The sequence below is a fragment of the Pan troglodytes genome, chromosome 9, assembly GCF_028858775.2.
Source record: "Pan troglodytes isolate AG18354 chromosome 9, NHGRI_mPanTro3-v2.0_pri, whole genome shotgun sequence".
Classification (NCBI taxonomy): Eukaryota; Metazoa; Chordata; class Mammalia; order Primates; family Hominidae; genus Pan; species Pan troglodytes.
Genome location: NC_072407.2, coordinates 63,544,159 through 63,566,932, shown reverse-complemented (window position 1 = coordinate 63,566,932; position 22,774 = coordinate 63,544,159). Strand labels below are relative to the sequence as shown.

The 22,774-nt window shown below is 49.0% G+C and overlaps 2 protein-coding genes across 5 annotated transcripts in view; both read left to right on the top strand.

The window, feature by feature from the left end:
- The window catches only part of DDB1 (damage specific DNA binding protein 1), a 33,466-nt gene extending 15,961 nt beyond the window's left edge, over window positions 1-17,505 (top strand). Inside the window, exons 11-27 of the mRNA XM_016920993.3 lie at window positions 532-607; window positions 706-814; window positions 2,607-2,785; window positions 2,883-3,046; window positions 3,124-3,231; window positions 3,387-3,594; window positions 5,001-5,096; window positions 5,190-5,301; window positions 6,549-6,672; window positions 7,007-7,171; window positions 7,890-7,984; window positions 12,927-13,097; window positions 13,806-13,915; window positions 14,210-14,379; window positions 14,602-14,704; window positions 16,022-16,145; window positions 16,735-17,505. Of these exons, the coding sequence (XP_016776482.1) occupies window positions 532-607; window positions 706-814; window positions 2,607-2,785; window positions 2,883-3,046; window positions 3,124-3,231; window positions 3,387-3,594; window positions 5,001-5,096; window positions 5,190-5,301; window positions 6,549-6,672; window positions 7,007-7,171; window positions 7,890-7,984; window positions 12,927-13,097; window positions 13,806-13,915; window positions 14,210-14,379; window positions 14,602-14,704; window positions 16,022-16,145; window positions 16,735-16,818 (2,198 nt within the window). The 3' untranslated portion in view covers window positions 16,819-17,505. The remainder of the gene's footprint in view (window positions 1-531; window positions 608-705; window positions 815-2,606; window positions 2,786-2,882; window positions 3,047-3,123; window positions 3,232-3,386; window positions 3,595-5,000; window positions 5,097-5,189; window positions 5,302-6,548; window positions 6,673-7,006; window positions 7,172-7,889; window positions 7,985-12,926; window positions 13,098-13,805; window positions 13,916-14,209; window positions 14,380-14,601; window positions 14,705-16,021; window positions 16,146-16,734) is intronic.
- A 4,144-nt stretch (window positions 17,506-21,649) lies between these two features.
- The window catches only part of VWCE (von Willebrand factor C and EGF domains), a 38,105-nt gene continuing 36,980 nt past the window's right edge, over window positions 21,650-22,774 (top strand). For 2 of the 4 annotated variants that reach the window (XM_024347186.3, XM_024347187.3), the window contains exon 1: window positions 21,805-22,032. In XM_024347186.3, coding sequence (XP_024202954.1) covers window positions 21,923-22,032 — 110 coding nt within the window. In that variant the 5' untranslated portion in view covers window positions 21,805-21,922. Of the gene's footprint in view, window positions 22,033-22,774 lie in introns of all 4 variants that reach the window. The other 2 variants (XM_016920996.4, XM_024347188.2) reach the window with 2 other exon arrangements.

Sequence of the window (22,774 nt, the reverse complement as noted above, 5' to 3'; positions counted from 1 at the left end):
GCAAACAAACAAAACAAAACTATTTAACTTTTTAGAGCCTTAAAACCAAGAAGGAGCAGAGAGGGGGTTCCAGCTCAGGACTCCATGTTACAGCCCTTCCAGTGGTGTCAGGCTGCCATGTCTCTCTCTCTCTCTCTCTCTCTCTCTCTCTATATATATATATATGTCCTTTTTTTTTTGAGACAGGATCTTGCTGTGTCACCCAGGCTGGAGTGCAATGACGTGATCATAGCTGCAGCCTCTTTCTCCTAATCTTAAGCAATCCCCCCACCTCAGCCTCCCATGTAGCTGGGACTATAGTTTTGTGCCACCACACCTAGCAAGTTCTTTTGTATTTTTAGCAGGGACAAGGTCTCTCCATTTTGCCCAGGCTGGTCTAGAACTCCTGGTCCCAAGCAGTCCTCCTGCCTCTGCCTTCCCAAGTGTTGAGATTACAGGCATGAGCCACTGCCCCTGGCCTGCCCTGTCCGTAGATATGCATGCTAAGTGTTGGTCTGTCCTATGCATCTGAATCCTTGGTCCTTGTTCCAGGATTATGGCCACTGCGGTCTGACCCTAATCGTGAGACTGATGACACTTTGGTGCTCTCTTTTGTGGGCCAGACAAGGTAAGGATGGGTCTAGTGCCAGCTGTAGGTGCTGGTGAGAAGGTTGTGAGGTGGGGAAGCTGGTCCCAGGCTGACCCAGGCCCTCCATTCTGCTGCAGAGTTCTCATGTTAAATGGAGAGGAGGTAGAAGAAACCGAACTGATGGGTTTCGTGGATGATCAGCAGACTTTCTTCTGTGGCAACGTGGCTCATCAGCAGCTTATCCAGGTGATAACTGAGAAAGGGGCAGGTGTTACCATGTACTTGAATTGACCTAGATGCAGTACAGAGCACCACTGGATTTTAAAACAACCAATTTTTATGGCTCCAAAAATAATGTAAAAATTCTAGGGAAAAAATTATAGATAATCCACTACTCAGAGATCACAACTCTTAACCTTAGAGTTGCTCCTTTTAGCTTTATTTTTCTTCTGCAAATGTCTGTGTATTTATTTACATTTTCTTTTATAGACTCGGATCATTATATATATAAACATAAAAATATAGTTTCGGATCCTATTTTAGCACTAATTATATCTTCCGAGACACTCAAATTTTTTCCCTTTGTTAAACTAGTGATACATCCTTATTTATAAAATTAGAAAATACCAAAATGCACAAAAAAAGAAAAAATCATGATGCTACCATCCAATATGACTCTTGGCAGCCCTTTCCACATATTAATTATAACCGAAGCTTACCCTATTCTGATCCTTACTTTCAATCTATCTGCAATACGGGGGCAGATAGCCTTCTGGCATATTGTTATCCACGAGAGCCTCATTTCTGACACCCTTCCACCCCTCAGCAATTTTTTGAAGTTTGGAGTGACCCTGACATCCTTCAGCTTTTAGCACTCTCTCCTTACCTTCTGAGCTGTTCTTCACTCTGTGGCCAGAGTCTGTCTTGCCTTTGGTGGGTAGGGCACTGGAGTGCCTAAGGATTAATGAACTGTCTCTGTCTTTTTATCCACCTGGTTTTCCTTTTAGCCACCTGGCAGTGGTAGATTGGTAAAACCGGAGGGAAAGTTCTGTCAGTTTGCAGACCAAGTGTGGGACGTGCCCAGATACTGAGTCATTGCTTTGTCAGTGTTATCTAACTATTGGCCTGAAGACTGGCACCAGCTCACCTATTTATTATTAAAGAGCTTTCATCCTTATATATAAACTCAATTGTGCTAGGTAAGATGAATGAATAGATAACAGTGTCACCAACGTACTTCCTGTTTTATTTCAGTGATAAATTTATACAATATATTTCTATATAATTTTGTAATCTTTACTAAGGAACTTTAAATAATTTAAATGGCTCATACACAGTAAAGAACTTAGATATTTTAGAGGTCTGATTTGGGGGTTGAGAAAAACTGCTAAGACTGGTGGTCACAGTCAGCATGGTGGCTCACGCCTGTAATCCCAGCACTTTGGGAGGCCGAGGCAGGTGGATCATGAGGTCAGGAGTTCAAGATCAGCCTGGCCAACATGGTGAAACCCCGTCTCTACTCAAAATACAAAAGTTAGCCAGGCATGGTGGCATGCGCCTGTAATCGCAGCTACTTGGGAGGCTGAGGCAGGAGAATGGCTTGAACCTGGGAGGCGGAGGTTGTGGTGAGCTGAGATTGCACCACTGCACTCCAGCCTGGGCAACAGAGAGAGACTCTGTCTCAAAAAAAAAAAAAGAAAAGCCAAAAAACTGGTGGTCACAGGGTCTTACTCTATTCATATCTTCCCACAGGATGCAGTTTGTATTACCCAAGTAAGTCTCAATTAGAATGAAATAGGCCTTTTCCCCACCAGCTGTAGGTTTGTAAGCTGTAAGCTACTTTTAAGCTGGCCTCCTTCAGGCATTCATGCAAAAATGACATCTATTGTAATCATTAGCAGGACTTTGGGGAATAAGACATAGAAGCCTCATGTAGCTTATTCGTAGGGCTCTATTAGGGCTGCATTTACCACCTTTCCACTCCTGTGTGGACCCTGGCAGATGCTTGGAGACATTTGTTCATCTGCTGTTTATCTAGATCACTTCAGCATCGGTGAGGTTGGTCTCTCAAGAACCCAAAGCTCTGGTCAGTGAATGGAAGGAGCCTCAGGCCAAGAACATCAGTGTGGCCTCCTGCAATAGCAGCCAGGTGGTGGTGGCTGTGGGCAGGGCCCTCTACTATCTGCAGATCCATCCTCAGGAGCTCCGGCAGATCAGGTGTGTGTGTTTTTCTGTCTGCTCGCTTTCCTCCTCTTTTCTCTAGGACTTCTTTGATCCTTGGATTCCTTCCTCTGCCATATTCTTCTTTGTTCAGCCACACAGAGATGGAACATGAAGTGGCTTGCTTGGACATCACCCCATTAGGAGACAGCAATGGACTGTCCCCTCTTTGTGCCATTGGCCTCTGGACGGACATCTCGGCTCGTATCTTGAAGTTGCCCTCTTTTGAACTACTGCACAAGGAGATGCTGGGTGGAGGTATGTGTCATTTAGGGACCTGGGTTGGGACAGAGTCAAAATGTGGAACAAGAACATAATGTCCCCCTTTCTCACAGAGATCATTCCTCGCTCCATCCTGATGACCACCTTTGAGAGTAGCCATTACCTCCTTTGTGCCTTGGGAGATGGAGCGCTTTTCTACTTTGGGCTCAACATTGAGACAGGTGAGAGTAGTATTTTGAGTGAGGGACTCTTTCAAAAATAGAGTATTAGAATTACACAGAATTCTTAGTCCCAGGGTTCTGCTTTTGAACTTTCACAGGCCAGCTTTTTGTCCTGTTTTCTTTCTTCCTTTCTCCTGATGTCATTCTCTCTGTAGGTCTGTTGAGCGACCGTAAGAAGGTGACTTTGGGCACCCAGCCCACCGTATTGAGGACTTTTCGTTCTCTTTCTACCACCAACGTCTTTGCTTGTTCTGACCGCCCCACTGTCATCTATAGCAGCAACCACAAATTGGTCTTCTCAAATGTCAACCTCAAGGAAGTGAACTACATGTGTCCCCTCAATTCAGATGGCTATCCTGACAGGTGAGTCTCTTTTTCCTTATTTAATGAGAGCTATTGATTGAGGGGGTCATGATGTTTTCCTCAAACCCTTACCTCAAAGCCTTTTTCCGGTGTCAAAATCATAACTGAGATGGGAAGTATAGTGCAGAGGTTCTCAAAACTGGCTACCCAATAGAAACACTTGGGAAGTTTTTTAAAACTACAGGATTTTTGGAATCCTCAGTGGGTCTGAGGTTGAGCTCTGGAATCTGTATTTTCAGAAAACTTATCAGGTGATTCAGATGATTGTTTCATAATCCCTAATTTAGAGATCATTTTGTGTCCCTCTAGAGCAGGAATTCTCAAAGGGTGTCCCCAACCAGCAGCTACAGCATTACTTGGGAACTTGTTAGAAATGCAGATTCTCTGGCTGGGCATGGTGGCTCACACCTGTAATCCCGGCACTTTGGGAGGCCGAGGCAGGAGGATCATTTGAAGTCAGGAGTTTGAGACCAGCCTGGCCAACATGGTGAAACCTTGTCTCTACTAAAAATACAAAAATTAGCCAGGTATGGTGGTGTGTGCCTGTAATCCCAGCTACTTGGGAGGCTGAGGCAGGAGATTCCCTTGAAATTGGAAGGTTGCTGGGTGCAGTGGCTCATGCCTGTAATCCTAGCTCTTTGGGAGGCTGAGGTGGGTGGATCACCGGAGGTCAGGAGCTCGAGACCAGTCTGGCCGACATGGCGAAACCCCATCTCTAGTAAAAATACAAAAGTTAGCCGGGTGTGGTGGCAGGCACCTGTAATCCCAGCTACTCAGGAGGCTGAGGCAGGAGAATCACTTGAACCCAGGAGGCAGAGTTTTTAGTGAGCCAAGATCCCACCATTGCGCTCCAGCCTGGTGACAAGAAAAAAAAACTGTCTTAAAAAAAAAGAAACTGGGAGGTGGAGGTTGCAGTGAGCTTAGATTTCACCGCTGCACTCCAGCCTGAATAACAGAGCTGAGACTCTGTCTCAAAAAAAAAAAAAGAGAGAGAGAGAGGAAAGAAAAGAAAGAAATGCAGATGCTCAAGCCCCACCCTGACTCACAGAATCAGAAACTCTGGGAGGGGGCCCAGCAGACTGTTTTGACAAGCCCTCCAGCCGACTCTGACACAGGCAGTAGTTTGAAAGTCACATTCCTGGAGCATTGATTTTTTTAACTGGTTGCACATTATCATTAAATGGAAAGCTGTTAAAAATCTCAGCCTAGGCTCACCCAGACCAATGAAATAAGAGTATCTTGTGGATGGGACCAGGAATCAGAATTGTCTGTCTCTCCAGGTGATGTTTAGCATGGAGTCAAAGCTGGTGTAATCCTGCCTTGTTTTTCTTCCTCTGTGGAGTTGCCTCATAGAATCTTTGCCTTCCTTGAGTCTCCTCAGTCTAAACCCAGACCCTTCTTTCCAGCCTGGCGCTGGCCAACAATAGCACCCTCACCATTGGCACCATCGATGAGATCCAGAAGCTGCACATTCGCACAGTTCCCCTCTATGAGTCTCCAAGGTGAGGCCCAGGGTGGGAGAGTGGGAAGTGGGGGTTGGTGTAGGGTGCTTCTGACTTTCTAAGTGACACTGTTGTTCTGTACTTGTTCTGCAGGAAGATCTGCTACCAGGAAGTGTCCCAGTGTTTCGGGGTCCTCTCCAGCCGCATTGAAGTCCAAGACACGAGTGGGGGCACGACAGCCTTGAGGCCCAGCGCTAGCACCCAGGTAAGGGCAGTGGACAAAGAAAGATGACCTTAGAGCAGGGGCCAGCAAGCTTTCTGTACAGGCCAGGTAGTGAAGGCTTTCGGCTTTGCAGGCAGTGTGGTCTCAGTTACCACTGACTGTTCAACTTTGCCATCGTAGCCTGAAAGCAGCTGTAGGCAACAGGTGAGCATAGCTGGCTTCTATAAAAGTTTATTTTTAAAAAACAGTTCCTACTTGGTGGCCTTGCAGCATCTGTCACCATCAGTTTGGGTCCTTTGTAGAGTGGTCGAATAGAGGAGGAACATGGGGTTTGGAGTCCGACAGAACGGGCTTCCAGGTTTGTTTGTTTTTTTTTTTTTTTAAGACAGAAACCAGCTTTTCAAAAGTGCCTACTGGGTTTATTTTATTTTATTTTATTTTATTTTATTTTATTGAGACGGAGTCTCACCCTGTCGTCCAGGCTGGAGTGCAGTGGCACGATCTCGGCTCACTGCAACCTCTACCTCCCAGGTTCAAGCGATTCTCCTGGCCCAGCCTCCTGAGTAGTTGGGATTACAGGCGCGTGCCACCATGCCCGGCTAATTTTTGTATTTTTAGTACAGATGGGGTTTCACTGTGTTGGCCAGCCTGGTCTCGAACTCTTGACCTTGTGATCCGCCTGCCTCGGCCTCCCGAAGTGCTGGAATTACAAGCGTGAGCCACTGTGCCTGGCCTGGCTTCCGGGTTTATTGCTAGCTGTGTGACCTTGGGAAAGCCTAAACTTCAGTTTTCTTATCTGCAGAATGAGGCAGATAACAGTCTGGAGCTACACGTACTAGGCTCAGTGGTGATACCAGCTGGTCATTTTCTTCCATGTATTCTCTGCCTTTCATGTTTCCACATATCTGCGACAGGACCTCCCTCCGTAGTCCAGAGTTGAAGTCTTCATGGCTTCTGTTTTTATTTGAAGTGCCCCCCTCCTCTTCCCATTGAGGGTAGTGGAGTCTGTCCCTTTATTAGGTCACCTGAGTTCCTTTTTAGCTGTGCTTGATTGACTTGAAGCATCACTGTTTTGTCTTTAATGACCCTTAGATTTTTACTGTTTGGGATTGATGTTTCAACTACATGCCTCCTCTGAAACACTCTCCTCAGGCTCCTTGAGCTGCCAGCCATCAGAGTTCTTGGCTAGCTGCAGCCTTTGTGTCCCGATCTGACGGGTCCCTTCACAATAATGTCTCAGCACTTCTTCTGTGTTTGAGAAGGATGATGTGCATTCTCTCTGTTTGCAGGCTCTGTCCAGCAGTGTCAGCTCCAGCAAGCTGTTCTCCAGCAGCACTGCTCCTCATGAGACCTCCTTTGGAGAAGAGGTGGAGGTGCACAACCTACTTATCATTGACCAACACACCTTTGAAGGTGCACATGAGCTCTTTCGATAATTTTTATCTACGCCCTCCCTAATCCAGGCTGTTCTGGGCTCTGGTACCTGCAAAGCCTGACAGATGTGGCAGACTACCCTAGGAGGAGCAGAAAGGAGGGGTGGGAACTCTGTGAGATGGCAGTGAGTTTGGAGGGCTGGGCATCCTCTCCTTAGCTTAGGCTGATGGGGGATGGATAATCTGATGAGACAGGGACAGCAGGTGGTACACGCTTTGTCACTGCCTAAGCCACAGGCCTCAGAAATACGGGGTTATGTGTGCGTGCAGATACGGGTAACCTGTCATCACGTAGTCATCTCTCTACTCTCTAGTGCTTCATGCCCACCAGTTTCTGCAGAATGAATATGCCCTCAGTCTGGTTTCCTGCAAGCTGGGCAAAGACCCCAACACTTACTTCATTGTGGGCACAGCAATGGTGTATCCTGAAGAGGCAGAGCCCAAGCAGGGTCGCATTGTGGTCTTTCAGTATTCGGATGGTAAGTGGGCGCAGTCTCCAGTTTCTGAGGGATGTGAAATGCTGAGAAAGTCAGCAGGCCATTGTGAGGTTTCAGAGAGCCTCAGTTAAGCAGTAGAAGAAGTTGGGTTCATTGCTGTAAAGAGCTATTCTCTTCTTTATTTGATTGAATTTTGGAGCATGTGAACAGTACACAGTAAAATTTAGCTTACATTTCTTTCTTTGCTACTCTTTGAAAGGCCAAAAGAACAAAAGGGAGGGGTGGGAGAAGTGAACGATGGGTAAGGGAATCTAGTGACAACAGGTATAAAAATTCAGAATCTTAGGTTTGTTTTCCACTTGGTTGCTCAGGCATTTAGGTGCTCTTTCCAGCTTCAGCTCTGTGTTTATATTTTAATATCTTTTCTCGTTACACCCACCCAAGATGGCTCTAAAGACTATCAGCCCGGAAATCTCAGATCAGATAGCTGAAATGGGATTTGGTTTCCATCTTGAGAGAGAGATCTAGAGTTTCAGGGCGAGGGGGCAGATCCTAGATACCAACTGGATTTCTCTGCACATTATCTTGGGGCTCATACTTTACGTGGTTGTTAACTCCAGTAGATACTGAGTCTGTGTTGTTTTTTTAGATGAGTGGTTTTGGGGGGCAAGAATTAGTACCACAGGGGCAACCAGAGGATTCTTTTGATGAGGTAAAGTATGGGCTCATAGAGACTCAAACATATTTTTTCCACCCCCAGGAAAACTACAGACTGTGGCTGAAAAGGAAGTGAAAGGGGCCGTGTACTCTATGGTGGAATTTAACGGGAAGCTGTTAGCCAGCATCAATAGCACGGTGAGGCCTGGACCACTTGGTACTTACTTTAGGCTGCCCATCATTGTCTGCAGAATGTGTCTCTCTTAGGTTGTCTGGGGCCGCGTGTGTGTCAGATCTGAAGGAGAACAAAGCGGGTGTGGAGGATAGAGCTCTGAGTTGAGAATCTCGGAAACTGAGGTTGAACCACGCATTAGACTAGGTTACGTGAACCCCCATGTGTTTCAGATCCTGAGTGCTGTGGGACTTGAGAAACGAGTGAGACCTATGGTCCCTGCACGTAGGATGTTCCATGCCAAAAGAAAATGAGCCAAATCAGAATATCCTGAGTGCATTCCTGAAAGCTAGTCCTTTGAAATATTCCACTGCTTATGCCATGACCCTACCTCCTCCCTTGCTAAAAAGTTTTTTTCCATCTTTATTGAGGTATAGTTGACAAAAATTTTGTATATCGAAAATGGACAACCTGATGTTTTGGAGTAGGGAGATAGCAGCAAACAAAATGGACAATGAGCTGCCCTTTTGGAGTTTATGAGCAAATAAAGTACATAGTACGTGAAATGGTGAGAAGTAAAAGGGGTGCAGGACTGGAGGAATGCCAGGATGAATGTGGGAAGTGGGGTTTGCTGTTTCATATCACATGGTCGGGAGGGTCTTGTGGATACACAGTGGCATTTGAGCAGATTCCAAAATGAAGGGAGGTAAGAACCCTACCTGTGCTTGGGGAAGACAAGTGCAAGGGGTGGTAGGTCATAGGTGAGAGTGGGCGGGCCTGGTGTCTGTGGGGACTGAGCTGGTGTTCTGGTGAGAGATGAGTCCAATGGACAGCCAGGGGCCAGAACGTGCAGAGCCTGGTAGGCCATATCAGGGTTTTATTCAGAGCGTGATGGCAACCTCTGGAGGGTTTGAGCAAGGGTTTGAACATGATTGAACTTGTATTTTCAAAAGATCATGTTGCTTCTCTGGAAAGGCTGTAGGGGAGCAGGGGTAGAAGCAGCGGTAGAAGAGGTCAGTTAGGGGAGGCTCTTGTAGTAATCTGGATGCAGTCGGTGGTTGCTGGGACCAGGTGGTGATGGAGGAGATGAATAAGAGTAGTCACATTCTGCTTATGTTATGAGGGTAGGATTGAAGGACTTTGGTGATAGATTGAAGATGAGATATGAGAGGCAGAGGAATAAAGGGTCAGGGGTTTTGGCTTTGCCATTTACTGATGGGAAAGATAGTGCAGCAGGTTTGGAGTGGAAACCAGAGGTTCTGGATATACTCAGTTTCAGTGGTTATCTAAGTGGAGATGTTCACTAGATAACAATGAGAGAGGTATGGAATCCAGGGAAGAGGTACACTGGAGATACTAGCATGGCAGTTAAAGCTGAAAGTCTGGATGACATCACCTAAGACCACCCATCTGCTGAGAGCCCATAGAGACAGGATCTGAAGATAGCCCTAGAGCTGTCCAGCATTTCAGAGATAGGGTGAAGATCCAGCCAAACAAAGGGTGACTTGTGAAGTAGGAGGAGAACCGAGAGAATAGTGTTCTGGAAGCCATGGAGAAAAAGTTATCCTGAAGCAGGGGGGAATTGGTAAACTCCAAGTGTTGCTGGCAGGTCAGGTAACATAAAGATTAGTAACATGGAAGTCAGTGGTAAACTTGATCAGAGCTCTTGGTTGAGTGGTGGGGCTAGAAACCTGATTGCAGTCGCCTCAACGGAGAGTAGGAGGAAAGGAAGCTGGTACAGAAAACCCCTCAAGGAGTTTTGCAGTAAAGGACAGAGTGATGTGGACAGTGAAATTTCAGGATAAGAATTTTCTGTTTTTAATTTTTCAAGCTGGGAAACACTGCTGCATGTCTTCTATGCTGATGGGACTGATGTTAGAACAATTGCTCTAGCCATTGTTCTTGGCCAGGCAAAAGGAGGTGGGATCTCAAACCGAGTGACAGAGAAGGGAACAGATGTGGAAGTTCATGGAAATGCCCTTTTGGCTGTGTCTCTGTTCTCTGTGAAATTGCTGAGAGAGAAGATGGGAAGGAGGTATTGGCAATTTGAGTAGAGTGGAAAAGGGATGAATTCATTGTTTTAGGACCAGAAGAGTGAGTGGAGTAGGAAAATGCATTATTTCTGAGAGGTTTAGGAACCCCCTTTCAGTTAGTAGTCTTGAATTTAAAAGAACAGTCATCCTGTTGGTTGGTTTTCCTTACCTGGAGTGGAAGATGAAAATTTAATACAAGTCGAGTTTTGTTAGGTGAGCATGAGAAAGGGGAGAGGGGTCAGGGCGTTGGAATCTGCAAGACAGTTATTATGTGATTATGGTGGTGGACTATGAGCATCTGAGAAGAGGCAGAGCGGAGGACACGAGATTCAGGAAGAGTGCAGTTACTTGTAATGCCAGGGTTTAAGAGGTGGTCATAAGAATGGACAAAGTAAGTGGGAAAGAAGGGGTCAGAAAAGCTAAGAGGTGAGGGTATTAGAAGGACCTTCTCTGTGAATATTATAGTCATCAAGACTTATAGGAGGTTGTGTGGGAGAGAGTGATGGGTGGGGTGGGGATTCAGGTGACTGCTTTAGTGGGTGATGGTGGTTGTGTGGTCTGGTGGTGTGAGCCTTAAAACTGTGGTGTTTCAGGGGAGGGAGTGACAAGTCTGAAAGAGCAGACGAGGAGCTTGGGAGACTGTGCTACCTCCTGTTCCAGTGCTATGAGGGACAGTGGAAGAGAAAACAGACAAGTTAAGAGGGCCACAAGGCCCTTAGGAAAGAGCCATGGATATGAGTTAGAATGAAGTGAAGGGTTTGCCCAGAGAAGTGGCTGTCCATGGTTAATGACTGTGTTCCAGAGGGTGCAGTGAGTGGGCACAGGGATCAGGAGGGTGGAGGGTGGCATTTGAGGTCAGGTGAGGACATATCTATTCTGTTGCCAGCCAATAGAAATATTATATGAGCGATGTATGTCATTCTGAATTTTCTAGTAGCCGCATTAACAAACGCAAAAAGAAGCAGGTGAAATGAATAAGGTATTTTATTTAACCCAATATCTAAAATATTAGCATTTCCACATGTAATCAGTATAAAAATGCTTATTAAGATATTTTACAGTTTTTCATACTAATAATTCAAAATCTGGTGTGTATTTTATAGTCAGAACACATCTCAACATGGACTAGGCACATTTCAAGTGTTTCATAGCCATGTGTGGCTAGTGACTACCATATTGGACAGTGGAAGTCTACAGCCTTTTGGGAAGAGAATGGGAGTCTTGGCCTTCTGGTGGTGTCTGGCTTTAGTCTTGACTCTCTCCAAGGCGATGGGGAGGTTGAGAGCGTGGAGAGAGAGTGGTGGCAGGTGTTGGCAGGAACATGTGGAGCTCTGAGGCCCCCCGCTTCACTCTTTCTGTTGGAGGTGTGGAGGCCCAGCAAGGTGGGCTTACCTGAAGACGGGGCACTCTGGAGGTACCTTTTACCCTGTGATAGAGGTGTGGTAACCATAGTATGTATGTATGTGTTTATTTATGAGATGGAGTCTCACTCTGTCGCCACGCTGGAGTGCAATGGCGCAGTCTTGGCTCACTGCAACCTCCGACTCCCTGGTTGAAGAGATTCTCCTGCCTCAGCCTCCCGAGTAGCTGGGATTACAGGCACACGTCACAATGCCCAGCTGATTTTTATATTTTTAGTAGAGATGGGGTTTCACCACGTTGGCCAGGATGGTCTCGATCTCCTGACCTCGTGATCCGCCTGCCTTGGCCTCCCAAAATGCTGGGATTACAGGCGTAAGCCACTGCGCCCCGCCAACCATTGTAATTATTACAAATGATTCTTGGAATATATTCCTGTGTAGCTAGGGTTCTTTGGACAAATCTTGAGAAATTGTGGTTTGATTAATATGTTCTGCCCAGGAGTTTCTAGATGTGCAGAGGCCATGGGGATTATCTGGATCCTGAAGGATCTGCCAGGGAAGGCTTGTCAGTTCAGATGGGTTGAGTCTGTCTTCTTTAGCACTGGGCCGTGCCAAGTAGCTCTCCATTTGTCTACTGATGATAAAGCATTTTCATTCTTTTGGAGATGTGGTTGTAATTGAAGAAGCACTGCTGTGGAGACAGAAAAAAGCAGTTTCTTTTTTTTTCCTTTTTTTTTTTTTAGGCGGAGTCTCGCTCTGTCCCCCAGGCTGGAGTGCAGTGGCCCGATCTTGGCTCACTGCAAGCTCCGCCTCCCGGATTCGCACCATTCTCCTGCCTCAGCCTGCCGAGTAGCTGGGACTACAGGTGCCCGCCACCATGCTTGGCTAATTTTATTTTTGTATTTTTAGTAGAGACGGGGTTTCACTGTGTTAGCCAGGATGGTCTCGATCTCCTGACCTCATGATCCGCCCGTCTCGGCCTCCCAAAGTGCTGGGATTACAGGCGTGAGCCACCGCGGCCGGCTGCACAGTTTCTTTTTCCCTCTTGCGGGGTGGTAGAGGGTGGCTGTAGAATCAAGTTCTTCAGGTTCCTTTAGTTATTTGTCAGTGTTTCTGTTGGACTTTTCTTTCTTTCTTTTTTTTGAGACAGAGTCTCGCTGTGTCGCCTAGGCTGGGATGCAGTGGCATGATCTCAGCTCAGCTCACTGCAACCTCTGTCTCCTGGGTTCATGCAATTCTTGTGCCTCAACCTCCTGAGTAGCTGGGATTACAGGTGTGCGCCACCAAGCCCGACTACCCACATTACTGTTTCCTTTACGTGGACTCATTTTTTTATGTAAAGGAAAACTTGGGAAGTTTTGTATTCCTGGTTTGGTGTGTTCATTGTGTTTTCATATTTCATAAATATGTAATAGTGAAATAATAAATGTTCACCCCAGTGCCTCATAAAACCGTTTCCTGTCCCGCCTTGCACTTTGAGAAGTAGTGCTGCAGATGAAGGGTCGAAGAGTTGGGGGGAGTCATTCTGAGAGAGCTCTGGCCCCTTTGGCTGAGAGAGACAATGCCCTTCCCAGGTGCGGCTCTATGAGTGGACAACAGAGAAGGAGCTGCGCACTGAGTGCAACCACTACAACAACATCATGGCCCTCTACCTGAAGACCAAGGGCGACTTCATCCTGGTGGGCGACCTTATGCGCTCAGTGCTGCTGCTCGCCTACAAGCCCATGGAAGGAAACTTTGAAGAGGTGATGCTGGTGGGGGGATGCGAGCAGACTTCTTGCTTGAGCCACGGCCCCTGCAAGTGTCTCTGGTGGGGAAGGATAAGCCAGCCCAGTATTAGGGGCAGAAATGTTTTCCCCGGAGCAGACATTCTACATTGATTAAGTTTTTTTTTTTTTTTTTTTTGAGACGCAGTCTGGCTCTGTCGCCCAGGCTGGAGTGCAGTGGTGCGATCTCGGCTTACTGCAAGCTCTGCCCCCCAGGTTCACGCCATTCTCCTGCCTCAGTCTCCCAAGTAACTGGGACTGCGAGTAGCTGGGACTACAGGCACCTGCCAACACGCCTGGCTAATTTTTTGTATTTTTAGTAGAGACGGGGTTTCACCTTGTTAGCCAGGATGGTCTCGATCTCCTGACCTCATAATCGGCCCGCCACGGCCTCCCAAAGTGCTGGGATTACAGGCGTGAGCCACTGTGCCTGGCCCTGATTAAGTATTTTTAGAGACTCCCAACTCGAACTCTGACTAGGCTCCATCTCTGGGCAGTTGGCAACCAAATGGGCTGCGTTGGCAGAGAGGTCGGGGAGAATCCCTCTAGGGTGACACTTGTTGAACACCATGCTATATCTTCTGCAGGGTGGGGCCTTGCTCCTGAATAAAGGAAACACAAGTCCCAGAACTGGATTCCATGCAAACTGCTGATTATGCTTTCTTCTTTCACCTTGTCTGTTTTAAGATTGCTCGAGACTTTAATCCCAACTGGATGAGTGCTGTGGAAATCTTGGATGATGACAATTTTCTGGGGGCTGAAAATGCCTTTAACTTGTTTGTGTGTCAAAAGGATAGGTGAGTAGTGGCCAGCTCTGGGAGTGGTGGGGAGGGCTGGGAGTTCCTTGGTCTCTGGTGGATGCAAGCATTGGGTTCTGTGTCAGGTTCAGGTGCTCCTGTTTACAGAGATAGAACTTTCCTCGTCAGAGAATAAAAGGTGACAGAAATCCACCTCTTTAGACTGGCTCCCCTACTGTGGAGTATGTCAGCTCCCCAGGGAAATTGAGCACCGTGACCACTGCACGTGGTCCTGTCTCAGGGCCTGTGGTGGAAACAGGAGGTTCAGAAAGTGACTTTCTCACCGCCTTTCAGCGCTGCCACCACTGACGAGGAGCGGCAGCACCTCCAGGAGGTTGGTCTTTTCCACCTGGGCGAGTTTGTCAATGTCTTTTGCCACGGCTCTCTGGTAATGCAGAATCTGGGTGAGACTTCCACCCCCACACAAGGCTCGGTGCTCTTCGGCACGGTCAACGGCATGATAGGTAAGGTCACCCCTGTGGGGCACACCCCCACACAGGCCTCCTTCCTGATACCAGCATTCTGAGGGACTGGGGAGAGCAACTGTACAAGACCTAGGTGTTTACTAGAGGAGGCTGCAGCACATTAGCCCTCCCTGAGCTGCTCACCTGGGCTGCCCTTTACGTAGAGGATACATGCTGTGGGGTTGAGCTCTCTGCAGCTCACTGCCTCCTTCACTTCTTCAGGGCTGGTGACCTCACTGTCAGAGAGCTGGTACAACCTCCTGCTGGACATGCAGAATCGACTCAATAAAGTCATCAAAAGTGTGGGGAAGATCGAGCACTCCTTATATCCTTCCCAGAGCCATCCCCTTGCTGGGAAGCACATCCCGTTATATGTGGCACACGGAGTCACATTACCCGGAAGCTACTACATGTCTTGATTAGGTTCCTGTACAGAACAGGTTTTTAGTTTTGTTTTGTTTTTGACTTTTTCATGTGGAAAATTTCAAACATACACAGTAGAACAGTATATTGACTCCCAAAGTACTTATCACCTAGCTTCCGCTGGTCCATCTTGGAAATGTACATTTATATTCCTGAACTGTGTCCGCCTCTGGCCCTCTCGGTGTAGCAGGCCAAATGTGAATTTAGATCACAACACAGGAGCACATCCTTTCAGGGATTTGGTTGAGGGCAACAGTGTCTGAGACTAGAGAGACTACCAGAAGAAAGGGAAAGGTGAAGAAGCGGAAAACACTGAAAGAATCTGCCACCCTGGGACCCCCAGAATCCAAGTGCTATTGGAAGTTTGTGTAGTACAGGAGATATAAAGGGCCCTCCCCGCCCCCCTGGAGGTGGGAGGAGCTCCTGTCTGTGACTCTGGCCCTGCTCTAGCCAAGGGGGGCTGATGGGCTGGTTTATTGGTTTTTTGCTAACAAGACTTTTGGCAGCCTTGTCTCACTGAGTCTCAGTTTATTCATCAACGGAGCTGCTGCTTTTATTCTTCTTCTTTTTTTGTTTTAATTGGAGGTGGGTTCTTGCTCTGTTGTCCAGGCTAGAGTGCAGTGACATGATCATGGCTCACTGCAGCCTTGACATCCTGGGCTCAAGTGATTCTCCCATCTCAGCCTCCCGAATAGCTGGGACTGTAAGCACGTGTCAGCTCACCTGGCTAATTAAAAAAAATTTTGTTTTTTGTAGAGACAGGAGTTGATGATGTTGCCCAGGTTTGGTCTTGAACTTCTGGACTCAAACGATCCCCCTGCCTCAACCTCCCAAAGTGTTGGGTTCACAGGCATGAGCCACCACCACACTGACCCCTCTATGGAGCTTTGACGCTAGACTTAGGTGGTTCTTGTGCATCAGCTTTGCCTAGAGCACTTTTAAAGAACTTCCATACACATACGGGCTTCACATTAATAGACTCTGATCTGTACTTTTAAAAACTATTTTGAAGATCACCCCAATTGAGAACCAATTAGATTAGGTCATATTTTTACATTTTTTTCAATTCCAAAAATGTCCAAATAAAAGCAAGGCGAAAGGAAGTGTTATTTCCTTTCTAATCCTGATGATTGCTTTAGATTGTGGTCTTATTCAAAGGTGGGGATGACTGAGGAGGGTGTTTCCTGATAAGCACATGTTCCTTAACTCACCCATCCACCTGGAGATCCTTTCACACCGAGCGGAAGACAGAACCAGCCACAGGTTTCATTGACGGTGACTTGATTGAGAGTTTCCTGGATATTAGCCGCCCCAAGATGCAGGAGGTGGTGGCAAACCTACAGGTGAGCTGTGTGGTGTTTAACCCTGGGCCAGACAAGTCCACTGCAGGTTGGGGCATACCAGGAGACTGTCTCTGGGCACCTCTCCTCCTCAGTTCCAAGATGCGAGGGGACCTCTGTGTAATCCTTACCAGATGGAAGGTGGAGTCTGAGGGAAAAGAGATGTTTGTAGTTGTGGCTCGTGGGTACCCACTAGGTACCAGATGCTGTGCTAGTAACTCTACCCATGTTAACCCCGTCCTTGAGCAGTGAAGACACATCTGGGATCTTTAGCAAGACCCAAAGGTGGGAGGCAGGGTCAGGATCCCGTAGGGAGGAGAAATGGCCACAATTCTGGAGTTTGGGATATTGCTCACTGGAGATGGTGTCTCGGGGATAGCAGAAGAGGGAGAATCTTGAAGAGGGAGAAATAGACCAGGTGGTGTCCTTGCTGACCTGTGCCACCCAGGGGGAGGCGTGGGTTTCTGGTGAGTCCTTCCTCTGCCATGACAATGGTGGAGTCTTGTGCCTCCTTCACTGGGGGCATTCCCTTCCCCACCTGTGGGAGAGCACCCTCTTGGTCCTCACAGCCCCGCCCATCTTCTCATTGCAGTATGACGATGGCAGCGGTATGAAGCGAGAGGCCACTGCAGACGACCTCATCAAGGTTGTGGAGGAGCTAACTCGGATCCATTAGCCAAGGGCAGGGGGCCCCTTTTCTGACCCTCCCCAAAGGCTTTGCCCTGCTGCCCTTCCCCTCCTCTCCACCATCGTCTTCTTGGCCATGGGAGGCCTTTCCCTAAGCCAGCTGCCCCCAGAGCCACAGTTCCCCTATGTGGAAGTGGGGCGGGCTTCATAGAGACTTGGGAATGAGCTGAAGGTGAAACATTTTCTCCCTGGATTTTTACCAGTCTCACATGATTCCAGCCATCACCTTAGACCACCAAGCCTTGATTGGTGTTGCCAGTTGTCCTCCTTCCAGGGAGGGATTTTGCAGTTCTTTGGCTGAAAGGAAGCTGTGCGTGTCTGTGTGTGTATGTGTGTGTGTGTGTATGTGTATCTCACACTCATGCATTGTCCTCTTTTTATTTAGATTGGCAGTGTAGGGAGTTGTGGGTAGTGGGGAAGAGGGTTAGGAGGGTTTCATTGTCTGTGAAGTGAGACCTTCCTTTTACTTTTCTTCTATTGCCTCTGAGAGCATCAGGCCTAGAGGCCTGACTGCCAAGCCATGGGTAGCCTGCGTGTAAAACCTGGAGATGGTGGATGATCCCCACGCCACAGCCCTTTTGTCTCTGCAAACTGCCTTCTTCGGAAAGAAGAAGGTGGGAGGATGTGAATTGTTAGTTTCTGAGTTTTACCAAATAAAGTAGAATATAAGAAGAAAGGTACATTTGTTTTTGCTTTTATTCACCCTGCCCAGCTATCCAGGACTCCAGGTTAACTATTCCTAATTTACTGCGAACTTAGGCAGTATCCTCCCTTTTATGGCAGTTGTTGCATTCACTTGCCCTTGCTGTTAGAACAGCTCTTTTCAAGTAGTGAAAGTGAAGACATCTATACCTCTTCTTCATCACGTGATTGTTTGATGGGATCCCAAGGATGATGGGCTTAGAAATTCACTGGTCTTTTGGTTGTCCTTGACACCATTTGATTCTTACTTGCTTCTGTCGGTAACCTGCTGGGCCTGGGGGTTGCCTGGACTGCCTTTCCTGGTTTTATAGCCAGCTCTGTGTGCAGTGTCCAGTCATCTAGCCCCCAGGCCACCTAGTAGCTCCTCATGTACCTCCCAGCTGCTTGTTGCCACATGCCCTTTGGACCCTCATTTTGTTTCCTCTGATCTAATCAAGTGAACCTTTGGTGCTTTTGGTTTGAGAATACAGCAGGGGTAGGGCACATATGGGATTCACTCTTCTGTCTGGCAAACAAAGCCTGTCTTCTTTTCAGCTTGGTGGGCCAATGTCTGGGCCCACGTTTCTCTCAGTGATCTGGTGGGAAGAAAGGCTGCTCTGTCCCCACGGTGGAGTAGGGTTGATACTAGGCATATTGGTGGCTCCTTTAAGACCAGCCTTTGATACAGTGTCAGGAAAATTGTGGTTACAAGTTCAAATTGTGGTTTTGAGAGATTCTAGCTTAAAAGGAAAAGAGCTAAGAAGCATCCCTGGTTTGAGGGTCTTCTGGAGGAAGTTTCCTTCCCTGAAGGAATTCCTTGTGTTTTATTACCTTTTTTTCCCCTTACTCTTCTGAGAGTTCTGGGGGTGGGGGATAAGGGTCTTAACAAAAAATAATCAGCCTCTCAAAAACCACAGTTTGAACTGGAAACCCAACACTGTGATTTGAATTCTAGAAGTCATAGTTTGAATTTGAAAGGGCCTGCCCCGCTGCCAGAGGCCAGCTTTAATGAGGCAGGCAAGCAACAGTCTCCACATTGTGATTATTTTAAAAATTTAATCCTAGATGGGAGCGCTGACTATAAGGTGTCATAATCAGAAAGACAGAATGTGGTGGGATGATCATTCTGGGGCACTTTTGTGGTCTGACCTGCAGCTGCTGAGACCTGCTATTGAGAAGAAGGTTGTCAATGACTTGTCTTGAATTTGGAAGCTTGTGGAGTCCTTGCTATGTTTTGCTGATTTTTTGTTTTGTACACTCATGGGTATATTCACTCGGGATTGAATTCCAACTTTGGAAACTGATGTTCTGCTGCCATACTCCCACATCCCCTCTTAAACACCATTAATCACCTCTCTAGGGGTGAAAGGTTGTCTTTGGAGCGTGGCTGTAGCCAACTGGAACAGCTCCATTCCATGTAGGCGCTGATGAACTAGCATCACTCCAGGCCTCTGCACGAAGGGACCTTTGGGAGAATAATAGAAACACTGACTCATCACATGACCATTTGGAGGGATCACAAGCCAGAGGCTGTCATTCTGCAGCCAACAACAACTTGGATCCTCCACCCTCGGTGGAGGGTCCCTTTTGTTACTGAGAAACCACAAGCCACAGAAGTGGGAAGAAACACAGGAACTGCAATCAAGGGATATGCCCGAACTAGTCTTGAACAATAGTAAGTTAGAGACTCTGTGTCCAAACTGAGAAACCTCAGGGTCAAACAAAAAGACAAGAAAAACAAAAACCAAACTAAAGGGGCAAATGTTGATAGGAGCAAGGTGAATGCCATAAGGTCACAGAAACTTTATGGGGAAATGAAAGAAATGCCAAGGGCAGTTTGGACGTTTGGAGATTCACTAACAGGAATTTACTGTGTACTAAGTATCCTAAATTCCTTAGGGTAGATGTGGGTTTTCTTCAAGCACAAAGTTGCATCTCAGCTATTCCAGCTGCTCATTGGCCAATATGGAGCAAACTCTGCCAGGGAGTGAGTTTTACAGGGTGAGGTGGAGCAGGTGGGGCTCCATAATGTAGCTAAGAACAGAGGTAGCTGAGGTGTGCTGGAGTGTGAGAAGATGGCATGAAATATGGAAGCCATGTGGACACTTGTTCTGTGTATGCCTGTTGAAAATTTGGGTAGCTCCCCTAGGGCCAGGAAAAAAGAGCACCTATTTGACATTGGTGGTTTAGGGGCAGTGGAGGGGGAAAGTGTAACCTTCAGATGTTTGGGGCAAGAGAGAAAGATGCCTTAGGATTCCGAGGGTCCTTGGGACTCAGAATGGATATGACGGAAGTTGCATTCATCTTATGTTACAGAATATTTTGGCTCCTACTTGTTGAGAATATGTTGACAAGAAAATGGGCCAAAACAAACAAGGTGAGATACGGCCTCAAGGTGAATGTCTGCAAAAATGTAGCCACAAGCCGGGTGCAGTGGCTCATGCCTGTAATCCCAGCACTTTGGGAGGCTGACGCGGGTGGATCATTTGAGGTCAGGAGTTCAAGACCAGCCTGGTCAACATGGTGAAACCCCGTCCCTACTAAAAATATAAAAATTACCTGGGCATGGTGATGTGCGCCTGTAGTCCCAGCTACTCGGGAGGCTGAGGAAGGCGAATTGCTTGAACCCGGGAGATGGAGGTTGCAGTGAGCCGAAATCGTGCCACTGCATTCCAGCCTGGGCGACAGAGAAAGACTCCATCTAAAAAAAAAAAAAAAAAAAAAAAAATATGGCCACACAGCTTCAGGTAGGGAGACCACTTGGCAGCTTGTGTTTAAATAACATAAAAGCACAACAAAAAATGCCTGCTTTCTTTCTTTCTTTTTTTTTTTTTTTGAGATGGAGCCTTGCTCTGTCCGCCAGGCTGGAGTGCAATGGTGCAATCCTGGCTCACTGCAACCTCTGCCTCCTGGGTTCAAGCGATTCTCCTGCCTCAACCTGAGTAGCTGGGAATACAGGCGCCCGCCACCATGCCCAGCTAATTTTTGTATTTTTAGTAGAGATGGGGCGTCACCATATTGGCTAGGCTGGTCTGGAACTCCTGACCTCAGGTGATCCGCCCACCTCAGCCTCCCAAAGTGCTGGGATTACAGGTGTGAGCCACCGCGCCCGGCCACCTGTGGTTTTTCTTTACTGCAAACTCAATGTGTCATAATTAACATCATGGGGTTGCCAAAAAGGTAATATTAGGGTGCATTAGTAAAAGTATGGTGTCTGCAGGAAGGAGGCACGAGTCCAGGCCACCGCTCGTACGCCATGTCCATTTGTGGCCACCAATGTTAAGCACCTCAGTAAAGGCAGAGGTAGCAGGAAGGCCAAAGGAACAGGGATTGTTCAACCGGGAAGTGAAGACACTTTAAAACAAATGTGGTTCAAAACTGGATTGGGCTGCTTCTTAACAGATAGTGAGTTTCTTACCCCTGGAAGTATTTAAGCAAAATCTTGACTAATTGTGGGTGGCTAAGGGAAAGATTACTGCATGGAGCAGAAGGTAAAATCAGTTATCCTTTCAGCTTTCTCCCAGCGGGATGATTTTGATTTCCGCACCCCTTCTTTGCCTAAATCCCTAGGCAGCCCCCCAGTCTCTGACCATGGCCTGGGGCAGCTGCAGAAGGGGCAAAGAGGAGCCTTCCAGATCTGCTGCTGCCTCTCCACTGCCAACGGCGCCAGCTGCTTCCTCGTCTTGCCACCAGCAGTCGGGAGGCCGGCCATCTGCCCCCTGGGTGCCCAGAGGAGTCCGGGGCTTCAAAAGTGGCTAGGGCCCCCGGCCAGGGAGCGGTTGGACCCACAGATCAACGCACTCCGGCGTTAGGGTGCAGACCTTCTGGCAGGCTGGGGGCAGGCCTAGAACTGCTCAGCGGCACAGCGACCTGGCGTCGTGGGTTCGAATTTCCACGGTTCCCACCTCGTGACAACAAGGCGTCTCGGGTCCCACCGACAGGGGCCATGCCCGGGGCGCGCAGCCTCTGGTGCTAGCCTTGTTCCCGAAGTCTGTTTCCTCCCGGGGCCTCGGTCTGACGCCTTCAGTCAGCGCTTCGCAGGAAGCCGACTCCCAAACCGGGGCAGGGGGTGTGGGCCGAGGGCGAAACCCCGCCCCCAGGGGTCCCTGATCTTTGCCCCCGCCCCGGGCTCCGCGCCTCTCGGAGAGGCATCAGCAGGCGGGCGGCGTTGCCTTTGTGTGTTTCGCTTCGAGGTGCCAGAGACCCTCCCCACAATCGTCCGCCGCGTCCCCTCGCGGCCCTCGGCCCCTCCTCTCGGCGTCCCCAGCCCCCCTGCTCAGCTCCGCGTGCCATTTCGGGGATCGCTGGTTCGCTCCCCACGGCGCCAGGAGGAGGGGCGAGGGCCGGCAGCCCCCTCTCCCGCGCGCGGCGCAGGAGCCGAGCCCAGCCCGGGGGACCCGCCGCCGCCGGTCATGTGGGCCGGACTGCTCCTTCGGGCCGCCTGTGTCGCGCTCCTGCTGCCGGGGGCACCAGCCCGAGGCTACACCGGGAGGAAGCCGCCCGGGCACTTCGCGGCCGAGAGGTAAGCGCCCGGAGCTCCTCCCCGCTCCCCCGCCCGGGAGAGCGCTACCGGCTTGCAGTTGAGAGGCGCGGAGGGGCGCTCAGGAGCCGCAGGCAGCCGCGTGTCGGGGCTTCCTCTGGGGTGCTATCAGCGCGGGCACAGCTCGGGGACGGCACAAAGAGTCAGCAACTTGTGCCTCTAGGCGGGTGCTCATCGTGCGCCCCTGGCTGGGGCTGTCCAGACTGGGACCTGGGAGATCGGAGGTCCAGGCGTTGGGTGACTCCTAATGTGCCCTGGAGCGCGGACCTCTGGAGAGGGGAGCCCAGGACGTGCCATCTGGTCTCCGGACTGGCTGGCTCACCCCCCAGCGTGCCCGTGGCTCTGCCCGGGCAGCGCCTGGCCTCCCCTGCCGCGCGGGGTTTTCCCTGGGTCTTGGCCCTACGAACTTCATGGACCTTGGAACAGCCGGGGTCTCTGGGTCACTTTTCGTTTTCTGTCCGTGCGTGCGCGCGCGTGGGGGTGGGGTGCATGCCCCTCCGCTGTCTTTCGCGATGGATGCCGCCCTCCGCACGTGCTTTCCCCCGGGCCGCGGTGGGGCCGTGCGCGTGTGTGCGTGATGCTCGGAGCTAGGGAACACTGTGTCAGCAGGCGGCCTGGCCCGCGGCCACGTCCTCCGGGGGGCGCGCAGCGGGGGCGGCCCGGCCAGGCTTGTAGCTCACACGTGTGTTCCACAGCCACCGCCAGTTCCTGCTCAGATCCTGCC